Here is an 11,865-nt window from a genome sequence, read left to right on the forward strand (position 1 = left end):
GTCCCGGTGTGACCCGTCCGCTCGGTCTCTCTGGTCCCTGTGTGACCAGTCCCCTCGGTCTCTCTGGTCCCGGTGTGACCCGTCCGCTCGGTCTCTCTGGTCCCGGTGTGACCCGTCCGCTCGGTCTCTCTGGTCCCTGTGTGACCCGTCCGCTCGGTCTCTCTGGTCCCTGTGTGACCAGTCCACTCAGTCTCTCTCTGCAGTCACATCAGGGATTATTGTCACAGCAGAAAGGCCTCACACACACATGGCTGTAGATTTAATCCACCTTTAGCATATTAGCATATTAGCATATTAGCATATTAGCATATTAGCCACAGTTAGCTAGAAGGCAAAGACATTAGGCAGCTTTGGCAAAACGAGGAGAGTGCAGGTAAAAAAGGCTGGTTTTAAACTGCAGGGCTGATTAGGGGAAGTGGAAACAGGTGTTGCAGGTGTGGCGGGGGTGACGTCAGGTGACCAGGACGGACAAGAGAGTCTGAGGGCCTCTAGTGGACGGTTGGAGGATGGCAGATCATCGGGGGTGAGAGGAGAGAAAGCTGGGAGAAGTGAGCAGAGGCTGGAGAACAACCGAATTACTTTTATTACAAAAGGATTTGGATGAGTCATCCCGGATTTGCTGAGTGATGGTTTTTATTACATGGTTGTTGTTTTACATCAATAGGTTAAGTGCATAATGAATATATAACTCTTTAGAAGAAGAAGAAGAAGAAGAAGAAGGAGAAGGAGAAGGAGAAGGAGGAGGACAAACGTCTATTGCATCTCATTTTTTTCTAAATTTACAAAAAATATGAAAATGAAAAAATAAAATGCTTCACATTATTGACATTCTTTCATGTCTTTCTTGACACGAAAGAAGTGGAAGTAGCCACGGTGACGTTACCGCCTTTGGTTTGTGGACTACATATTTGAAGCCTGGATGCCGCCATGTTTGTTTTCTGGTACAATGCTGAATACATTTTTAAGCAAACAAAATGTCACCGAAAAACACACCGAAAGGGTTAGACCCGTCAATCACTGTGTAGCCCCGCCCTAAAGCATCCCCTGCTTTATGGTCTGTTTGACTCTAAATGGACCATAATGTACTAAATGAACATCATGCTGTATTGAAGAAGACTTGAAACTAGAGATTGAGACCATAAACTCATGTTTACAATGTTTACTGAGGTAATAAATCAAGAGAGAAGTAGAGTCATTTTCTCATAGACTTCTATACAACCAGAGGAGTCGCCCCCTGGTGGACACTAGAGAGAATGCAGCTTTAAGAGCTTTTAGAGTGAAGCAGCTCTTGTATTTAGTCCATGAACTCACAGGATGGTTTTCTGTTTTTTAGGACGTGCTCTGCATGCTCCTCTTCTCCGTGTGTGTGTGTGTGTGTGTGTGTGTGTGTGTGCGTGTGTGTGTTGAATGTCGCTCTCAGAAGAGTGTTTTGGAAACGGGGCCGGCAGTGTGCAGGTCTGTGTATCCCCGGCGTCAGTTTGGCAGAGGAGCCAGCAGATACTGTGATTACGCATTATCTGGAGCCCGTTCTTCTTCTTGTGCCTTCAGACGTTGCAGCCTTATCGCACTGATACACACATGGTGCACATGCTGGATTGTGTGCGTGTGTGTGTGTGTGTGTGCTCACCCCCCTTCAGATAGGATTACAAGCTCCCAAAAAAACAACACAAATGTGCACAGATACATATGGACGCTTGTCACTTTCTGTCGTGGGCAGGTATTCCATCGAGAGGTCCAGCGACCCCGAGAAGTTCTTCTACATCGAAATCACCTCCGGGTCGCTGATGACGGTGCGCTCGCTGGACCGAGAGCAGGTCGGCTGGCACAACATCACCGTCCTCGCCATGGAGATGAGTACGTCACACACACACACACACAGGCTTTCTCGTGCAAAATCTCCACCTCATGTCTGTTTTATTATTGAGTCCTTTGAACCATGTTTGTCTTTATTTCATGCCACTGAATTGTCGTTCAACAAATAAAGTGACACAAAACGCAGGAGATTAATGTCGAACCAAAGCTCAGCATAAACAGACGGGTGAACTTTCCACATAACCAGTGATTTTGGGAAAAACAAACTCCTGTGGAGTTACGTAACGTGGAGCAGATCTGCACACAGCTGGCGGCACCGAAAGTCACCTTCCCCCTCCTCCCTGTGCTTTGTTTGTCTCTTCGTCCCTATGTTTGGTTGACACATGCTAATTGAATTAATGACTAATTAAATAACTTTTCGCATGGTGGCTAATTAAAGATGTGACGGAGACGGAGAGGGCACAGGTAGGAGGGGGAGGAGAGACAGCAGGAGCAACATTACATGAATCAAAAGTTACTCTGTTCTCTTCAATGTCTTTTACTTGTTCAGCTTTCTCTGTTCTTATGTATTAGCTTTGAGCTTCACTTAGTTTTAAACTTTACTTACACAACACATAAGTCAACGTTGAACATGAACGGCGGTCTCCTGGGTGAAAGTCCTGTGTTTGTTTAACACGTTTCCCACGAAAGGAGAGCGCATGTTAGTTCGTACGGGAATGACGTGGGTCAGACTGTACGCTGTGTTTGCACAACGTACGAGAAGAAACCTCGTTATTATGATATCCAAATCTAAGAATTATGAGGAAACTATCTGGTAATCATGAAATATATATTATGTAAAGCTACAATTGTGATATTAAGAGAATTAATGTATAATTCTACAAAGAAAATTGTTGTATAATGTGACTAATGTCTTTTTTAATGAGCAAAAAGGAATTGCATCGTGACGTAAAGTCATAATATTATGAGGATTAAGTCATAATTTTATAACGTTCTTGCTGGAAGTTGAAAGCAATATTCACATTTTACTGAAGCTGCTTCTTACTGTACTTTTGACTCAGATAGATTTCCACACCAGTGATTTCACTTCACTCCAGTTAAAACATCAGCGAAGTTACAGCACCTTCACTTGAGCCGGACCTTTAAGTGCTTCTCTCTGACCCTCAAACACACACACACACACACACACACAGTACAAACACACACGCGCTTCGACCTCTAGAGCCAAAGTCACGCCATTGATTGATCGATCATGTGATGAAACCTGAGAAAGTAGTTACTGCCCACTAATTGCGCTCCTATTGCCTATTACACAGCTGGTTAAGATATGCAAATTGCCGATTGGTAACGGAGAATAATAGATTTGTAATCTGAGCCCTGATGCGCCGCAGGCTCGCAGCAAATGAGGGGAAGATTAAAGTGAGCTCAGCAGGATCCTCAAAGACTCATTTATCTGAGTGTGCGTCAATGCATCCTGCAGCTTTCTGACCAGTGTTGTGCATCTCCTGTGTGTGTGTGTGTGTGTGTGTGTGTGTGTTCCTGCAGATAACCCCACACAGATCTCCAGCGTGCCGGTGGCTGTGAGGGTCCTCGATGTGAACGACAATCCGCCCTCGCTGACGCACTACTTGGAGGCTTACGTGTGTGAGAACGCCAAAGCAGGACAGGTGTGAACCGATCGGATACGACAACATGAGACGTCGCAGCGTCAACATGATGTAGATGATAAGTGGTGGAAAAGAAAGAGTATTCGCTCAAGATACAAAGTTTGAGGCTCGTGTTTTGGCGCTTTATGCTTGTAGTCCACCAGAGTCCAGAGGAAAAAACACATGTTACTCCATTACATCTATTTGCTTCTAGATTTTAAATACAAAAAGTCCAATTATCAAGTAAAAGCACTGGAGTACTCCATTTCAAGTAAAAGTATTGCATTTAAAAAGTATTCTTCTTAGTATTAGCAGTACCAAAAGTCAGAGTACGTATTATGCAGAATGGCCCATTTCAGAATTATAATATTACAATTATTGATGCATCACTTTAATGTTGAGAGGTGTTAATATATTGTAAACATACAGAAGCTCGAGTTATCTGAATCAGGGCCTTTCCTCCTCTGGGGTCTAACGCCGTCTGTCTTTTGTAACCCAGCTGATCCAGACGGTGACGGCGGTGGATCCAGACGAGCCGCTCGGTGGACAACACTTCTACTACCGTTTGGCTCCAGAGGCCGCCAACAACCCCAACTTCACCCTGAGAGACAACCAAGGTAGACGTCCAGGCCAAGTGGTTCCCGTCACAAGTTGGAGGACTTGCAACTTAACCTGGATTTACTGCCAGTAACTCGTGACTTCACTTGGACGTGTCCCTTATTTTCCTGAATCATGACACTTGTTTTAACAAGTTTATTTACATAAATAATGCTTTTAATATTTTAAAAAGCATTTCATCTGGTGAAGAGTCATTACTTGTTTAGGAATCGAAGACTCAAAGTCTAGGATTTAGGACTTGACTCTGGACTTGCCTGTCTTGACTTGGGACTTGTGAGTCTTGGCTTGAGATATGACTCGGGACTTGTCAGTCTCGAATAAGGACTTGACCGGATATTTGTCAGTCTTGACCAGAGACTTGATAGTCTAGGCTTTGGATTTAAGACTGGACTTGTTAGTCTTGACGTGGAACTTGAATTAAAATATTATACAGGATTCCAGCAGACAGCCTGGTAATAATAATAATAATAATAATAATGTCTTAAATAATAAGCGATGACTAACTGGTGTTAAATTGCTGCTTAAAGCCCCTTCGTCTTCAGAGCTCTATGACTCTTCAACCCCCGTGACTCTGTACTGTCCGTCCATGAACTCAACCCTCTCCTGACCTCTCCGTGTCTTCTCCAGACAACACGGCGTGGATCCTGACGCGGCGAGGAGGCTGGTCTCAGCAGGACCAGACCGTCTTCTACCTGCCCATCTTCATCTCCGACGGCGAGCCGCCGGTCCAGACCAGCACCAGCACGCTGACCATCCGCGTGTGCAGCTGCGACCACGAGGGCAACGTCATGTCGTGCAATGCCGAGGCGTACAGCCTGCCCGCCAGCCTCAGCCGAGGGGCACTCATCGCCATCCTGGCCTGCATCTTCGTCCTGCTGGGTGAGTTGTGACCGGCTGCTGTGAGGATGTGCAGAGAGGAGCCGGTGCTCTTCTGTCCAATAACGATAACGCTGCAAATAAACACATACAAAAAGCATAAATAACCATCACTTAATGGCACGTTTGACGTGTTATGATCCAACAAATACAACATTTTTAAATCAGAATCATTGTGTGTATTCAACATGACGAGCTCTCGCTTGAAGTGAGCGAGGATGTGTTTTAACTGAATGCGTTGCTGCGTCCCGGTGGAGCCGAGTGAGTCGACCAGCTGAGCCCTCCGGCTCACATTTACAGGTCTGCAGGGGGAGATAACGCGGGTCCATGTCGGCCTCCTGGGGAGAAGACGGTGTGAAGCTGGAGGGCGGCTGGTGCTAATGAACGCTAGACGTTTGGCAGGATGCAGGAAAAAAACAGAAAGTGGTATTTAATCCTGCCCACTGGGGGGATGCCTGAGCCGGCTGCTTCTTCTGCTCCCGTGGTATCTCCTTTTACAAATGGAGACTTTAAAGAAGGGAAACTCTTTTCCATCTCCTTCTGATGCGGTTAACGTATTCTTCTTCATGGTTGATTGCTCTCGAGGAGGTTTCAGAATACTCAGAAGAAGCACAGCCGAAAGGCCGGGCTGCAAAACAAAGAGCTTCCCTCGCCGCTCAGTCTGTCCTTTCACATTCTGCTGCACAAGTTTTTAAATACAATCTGACCGGGAAAATGTTTTCTAGATGGAAATTCTAGTTAACTGCACGACATTTTTCTGGATTATTGTGCCGTCACTCTTGGCATGTAATGAGGCATTAGCACAAAAAGAGAGAAGGCGTTAAACTTCATTTATACACACAATGCTCTTCTCCGGTAAGGTTCCCTGCAGGTTTACTTGTGGAATAATGGAAATAGGAAAACGTCTCATTCTCATATCTTATCTTTCCAGAACATAAATGTGAACATTGGCTAAATTCAGTTTTTTTTCTGAAATGTTATGTTTAAATATGCAAATGAGGCATTATCTAATGGAGACATCTAGAGAAACAAATAGACAGAGTAGTCAAATAACAACCTGGATGTGTATTTTGGATGATTTCTTTCTTCTAGTCTACGAGAAAAAGATGGCTGAAGTGTCTCCCGTGAAATGTAGACAATTCATAAAACATTCTCAAAATCAAAAGTCAAATCTTATTGCTGGTTGTGTGAAACAAACAAAAGATATTCACTTTGCAATTACATGAGATAACGTGTTAAACAATGAGCATAAATAAATAGTTTCGCGACTAGCTAAGAAGTCATCAAATTGAAAGAACCGATTAAACTAACTGTTTGTAATCTCTTCCTCTAACCAGTGATGATTCTGCTCATGCTCTCCCTGCGCACCCATCGCAAGAAGCCCTACCTGTGCGACGAGGAGGAGAACGTCCACGAGAACATCGTGCGCTACGACGACGAGGGCGGCGGCGAGGAGGACACCGAGGCCTTCGACATCGGCGCCATGTGGAACCCGCGGGAGGCGCACCACCACCTGGGCAAGATGAGGCAGGACATGCTGCCGGAGATCGAGAGCCTGTCGCGATACGTCCCGCAGGCGTGCGTCGTGGGCGGCGGGGACAGCAACGTCCACGGGTACGTGCTGGCGAAGCTCCTGGACGCCGACGTGGACTCGTGCGCCCCGCCTTACGACTCCCTGCAGACCTACGCCTACGAGGGGGAAGGCTCGGTCGCCGAGTCGCTCAGCTCGCTCCAGTCGGGGACGTCCAACACGGACCACGAGTACGACTATCTCAACGACTGGGGGCCTCGCTTTAAAAAACTAGCGGAGATGTACGGCGTGCTGGAGACAAACGCTCCCCCGATGTGGTAGAACAAAAGAGCCTTTTAGACTTTTAATTTTTTTAATCTGAGATTAATCACACCAAACAAAAAAAAGCGGGACAAAAAACAGCATCAGAGGAGTGACACGAACGTGTGCGCGACAAAGCCGGGGATGTGCTCACGCACACATGCGTGACCGTTAGCACTTGAATTCCTGCCGAAGCCTCGACCCTCCACAGCCTTGAAGGCCCGAGATACCCGCAACAGCAGCAGCAGCAGCAGTGTGAGCTGGTTTTAAATCCCCCCCCCCAGAGACCGGAGGCTTTGGATTGGCAGCCTTGCGAGGCCCACCGCAAAGGAACGGCTTCAAAGCACACGTTAACTCCCCTGCCTTGACCGAGCCACAGGCTCTTTGGTTCAAAGTGTTGAGCGATTCATGCCAGAGATGAAAACCAGAGAGACCTGAACTCAAACTCTGAAATGCTGGAAACCACAGAGACAGTCATTGGACATGTGTGTTGTGTTCTTTTGTTCCATCTGTGGCAGGTCTTAATTTATTCCTTCGTTCCATGTGCTGTATTTATATTGTTTTTTTGGCTAACTTATTTGGGCACTTTAAACCAACACTGTACTTAAAACTGCCGCTGCGTGAGGAAGTCTTTAAAAGATCACATATACGTTGTAACATACATGATGTAAAAGCTCTTGTTTTCCGCGTGAGTTTCTCTTGAGTGTCACATGACGTGCACAGGAGATGGCGATCGATGTAATCCCATGTCGGGGTTTTGTTTTTCCTGCAGGTCGATATGTTTATCGTATTGTTTTTGTATCATATTTGTATCGTGGCTGTTTTTCTCCACAAAGAACAAGAAGCGGTTCATTCACACGAGGAAACGAGGGAAGACATTTTTGTTTGGTGGATGTTTCCCAGCAGGCGGTCCAGATGTCACTCAAGGCCACATCTGGACGAGCACGTGACCGAGTCGCCTTTTTAATTTCGGATCCACCGCCGTGCCGACCAGAGGCTTCTCGATCTGTCCTGTTGGAGACACTGTGTCGCTTTTCTTAATCCTCCGATCCTGTGGACTTCAGAGACGCTGATAATCTGCATTAAGTGCCAAATGTACAAAAAAAAAAAAAAAAAAAGACGTTTTGGATGAAAAACAATAAATAAATCAGCAAAACACAAACACCAAAAGATTTTAAAAAGAAAGGATTTTACAAACTGGGAAGTAAGTGAAGGTACATTTTGATAGATCGGGTGAAGTTTACTTGAACTCTATGTGGTCAGCCATGCTGCAGTACGTGGTATGTGAATGTAGATATTTTTTTGTATTCTTGGTAATAAAAAGGAAAAAATAATGTTGCTTCTCTCTTGTAATTAAATTACCTCGAGAGAACTGAGGCTTTCTGAACATCTGGGTGGTAATATCCAGAGCGCTTTGTAATAATAAACTGCTTCTTTTGGTGGCGAGGAGCATTATGCTTCCTTCCCCCCCGAAGCGTGACAGAAATGCAAGTCCTTCAAAAGATAAAGCAGCTATTTAAATTCCCAATCATACGGCGAATTGTTATTGCAGTTGAATCACTTTTCATTACAGTTTTTCCCGCTCAAAGTGCTTAATTTGCTTGACTTATTTTGTTTTGCAGCTATAATGCTTAGCATTGATTAAAAGCTCGGAGACCGCCATACCTGAGCCTCGGGAGCACATCGCAAGCATTTATGGATTTGCCAATGGGATTAAAAATAATATAATACATAAGCTACTTAATTGCTTTTGTCAGTCACAGTGATCCCAGTGAAGGACAGGGGGAAGGCAACAGGAAAGGAAAGGTGGGCAAGAATCTGAGGGACAATCTACCCCGTGTGATGTTTTACATTACCGTGAATTTCCGTTGGCAAAACAAACCACGAGTCTGAAATCGGTGGCTCTGGTTTAACAGCTGGGTGGCATTCAACAGTGAAATTGCACAGAAGGTGAGCCGGTAACATCCCCAGGATTTACATTTTCCCTTCCCTATCCCCCGCACACTGAGCAGAACACTTCCATTACACTACTGGGGGTTTACCTCTAGTTTGTCTCACTTTATTTTACCCATTCGACAGCCAGCACGGGCTTCACAAATCCTCATGTTTCGCCACCTTGCTTCAGATCAAAGTTTCCTCATCAGTAGTTTGGAGAAACGCTCTCTAAGCTCCGACCGTATGTCATCAGGCTGTTATTGGCTGCTGCCATTTCCTGAAGTGTGAGTTTGTGTTGTATTTCTGCCCTCTAGTGGTCAAAGATAGTTTCATACAGCTTTAACGGGAGACGCCACAGGTGATCAGGTTAAAAATGACCTAATAAACACTTCCCCAGTTGACTTCTTACATTTAGACAGTTTTTGTATTTGATTATCTGAATATAGCAGAAATCTACAGACACAAATAGACAAAGTAGTAAAATAGATGTTTTCTTTCCACTAGTCTGAAAGAAGACGTGTTATGGAAGAAAAATAGACCAAAATATTACAATTGACCAGTGCAAGAAAGTGTATTTCAGCACGTTGGACAGAGCCAGGCTAGCTGTTTCCATCTGCTTCCAGTCTTTATGCTAAGCTAAGCTAAATGCACCCTGGCTCTAGCCTCTTATAAAAGAGTGGTATTTATCTTCTCACCGAACTCAGTTAAAAAGAAAAGAAGAATATTTTCCATTTTATGAAACAGTGCTGGGAGCAGACTTTGTGATTTTTAATTAATTTAACTCTGATTGACGAATAAAAGGATGTGACATCACTAACAGAGACCTGCTCACTTCAAACCAATAAGAGGCACAAAAACACAGAAATCCTTCATATTAAATAAAAAATGTTCCAACTCTGACAGAAAAAAAGGGCCTTTAAATATCCAAAATAGCCAAAAAAAAGAATATCAAATATTCACTTTATATTCATTATGCATGTTTTCTGCAATTTCTGCTCATAGCTAGGCTGAAAGTTAGGCTTATCTTCAGTGGAGCCCCCCCCTTCTCTTTCCTCATACTTCCACCTGCTTAGTTTTGCTTTGTCTTTAGTTTAATTACTTAAAGTTATCAGATTCCAATTTCTTATTTTTTTCTGAAAAAAACCTATAAAAACCTAAAGGCATTCAGTTCATAATAATTTAAGATAAAGAAAAAAGCTGCAAGAAACTTTTGGTGCCAGAAACCTTTTTACGCTTTTTATTATTCTGTGAATGTGATGCTCCAGGTTACCGAACTGGTCAGGCTCCTCCGCGAGGAGGATCTGCGCTGTGACCTTTATTCCCATCGCTCCTCACCACAAATCCCTCGTCACGAGCGCTTTGTCTGCATATAGAGCTCGTGTCCCGCGGTCTCTTTTCCTACTCGATGCCCTTGCCCACACTTTGCCCCCATCCCGCTGCATGACCTGAATCCTAACAACTCCTCCAACCCCCTCGCGCACAGACCTCTCCTGCCCCATTTTGCCCATGTTGCCAGCCTCTCCCCGGGGAGGCCGTGGCGGTGCCCTCCAAAAAAAAAGGCTCCGAGGGGGTAATTGGTCTTAAGCTCTACTGCTCTTTTCTAACAGACGAACGGAGCTCAAACGGCAGCGGATAATAAGAAGCCTTCCAGCTCTAATCCTGCTGAGGGTAAACCGCAGCAGACCCAGTGAATCATCCCCTAATGCGAAGAAAAAAACCCACATACACTCTGCTCTGCTGGAGACTGAGGGGTGGAGAGAATAAAAGCCAAAACTCCAGGCGCTGGGAGGGAAGAGCAGGTCCAACCCATTTGACATGTGGAGTTAGAGAGCGAAATATATATATACAGACCCAAATCACTGCCAGGCTTTCTCTCCCTGATCCTCTTCTCATCTCATTCTCTCTACCTTTTTTCATTCTTTCTGCAGTTCAACACTTGCTTCTTTCTCTCATACAAACGTCCCTTCGTGTCTTTTCACTTGTTTCTTTCTCGCTCTTCCGTCTTTGTCTCCCCCTCCTCGTCCTCCTCGTCCTCCCCTTCAGCTCACGAGTGCGGCGATGGGGTTATTCCAAGCTTTCATCTCTTTAAGCTGCAGCAGAACATCGGCTTTTTGGACGTCGGGGTCTGAGCTGTCGAGAACAGATGAGCGTCACATCATCTGCGTAAAAAAGGTTTACGGTAACAGCTGCCGATGCATTTATTTTGTTTTCTTCTTCTTTTGGAAAAAAGAGATGCAGCTTGTCTTCCGTTTCAACCACGATGCCGCATTTGCACAACGAGCGACACAGCAACAGGCTTCTTCAACGGAAGCTAAAAACAAACGTAATGCGCTAAAAATGGCGCTGGTCTCAACTTGTTTTTCTGCGCGAAATGACGCGGTGAAGCTTCAACGTTTTTGTTAAGATGGAAGAAAAACATTTCTGTTGCCGTTTGCCAGTATCACTGCTGTTTAACGGGCATCAACTTCAACAACTTAGTGGCTGGCCACGCTAGTGTGACGATAGCTTAACCCTTCAATGGCGAAGGCCGCGTATCAACGGACAGACAAATTGAACTCCTGGGTTCTTTTCCTTAAATTAGGAAAACTTTATTCAAAACCACATCTATATTCATATGGATAAAAATCAAGCCCTTCAAAAAATCGAACGCGATCTATTTGGAAGGAAACTCGAACAATTGGATGGAAACCTACTTGTGTGATGGCAGAGGCAGCTTTGTTAGACGTCTAGCTTAGTTACCTGTAACATATTTGCTTTCAACACAGATTCAGATGCTGCAAAAGTCAAATTGTTTGCTCGGACATAAGATAATTCTGGAGTATTTGCACAAACAATTAGTTGTTGTCCCCTGACAGCAGCTATTGCTAACAATTATGTTCTTCTTGTCTTTATTCCAGAAGTAAAACACATCATTTCCTGACAAAAACCCACCAGACTTGCTTAAATACTTGTGATTATGACATAAACTAAGTGATGGGAAGCAAATCTGACACTTATTTTTTTGTGGCTCCCTTTCAATCGGTGCCATTTCAGTAACATCTAATTTTCAACAAAAGAGCCAAAACATCCCACATGCCACCCACTCCCAGAATAAAATAACAGAGAGAGAGAGAGAGAGAGAGAGAGAGAGAGAGAGAGAGAGAGAGA

At 44.7% G+C, this 11,865-nt stretch overlaps 1 protein-coding gene across 1 annotated transcript in view; it reads left to right on the forward strand.

Moving 5' to 3' along the window:
• LOC116384865 (cadherin-20-like) overlaps positions 1–7,054 on the forward strand; it is a 64,574-nt gene extending 57,520 nt beyond the window's left edge. Inside the window, exons 8-12 of the mRNA XM_031849864.1 lie at positions 1,718–1,854; positions 3,358–3,479; positions 3,958–4,075; positions 4,704–4,955; positions 6,290–7,054. Coding sequence (XP_031705724.1) covers positions 1,718–1,854; positions 3,358–3,479; positions 3,958–4,075; positions 4,704–4,955; positions 6,290–6,804 — 1,144 coding nt within the window. The 3' untranslated portion in view covers positions 6,805–7,054. The remainder of the gene's footprint in view (positions 1–1,717; positions 1,855–3,357; positions 3,480–3,957; positions 4,076–4,703; positions 4,956–6,289) is intronic.
• Positions 7,055–11,865: the final 4,811 nt, after the last annotated feature.

This window comes from Anarrhichthys ocellatus, unplaced genomic scaffold (genome assembly GCF_004355925.1).
Source record: "Anarrhichthys ocellatus isolate YVR2014 unplaced genomic scaffold, GSC_Weel_1.0 scaffold10, whole genome shotgun sequence".
Lineage (NCBI taxonomy): Eukaryota > Metazoa > Chordata > Actinopteri > Perciformes > Anarhichadidae > Anarrhichthys > Anarrhichthys ocellatus.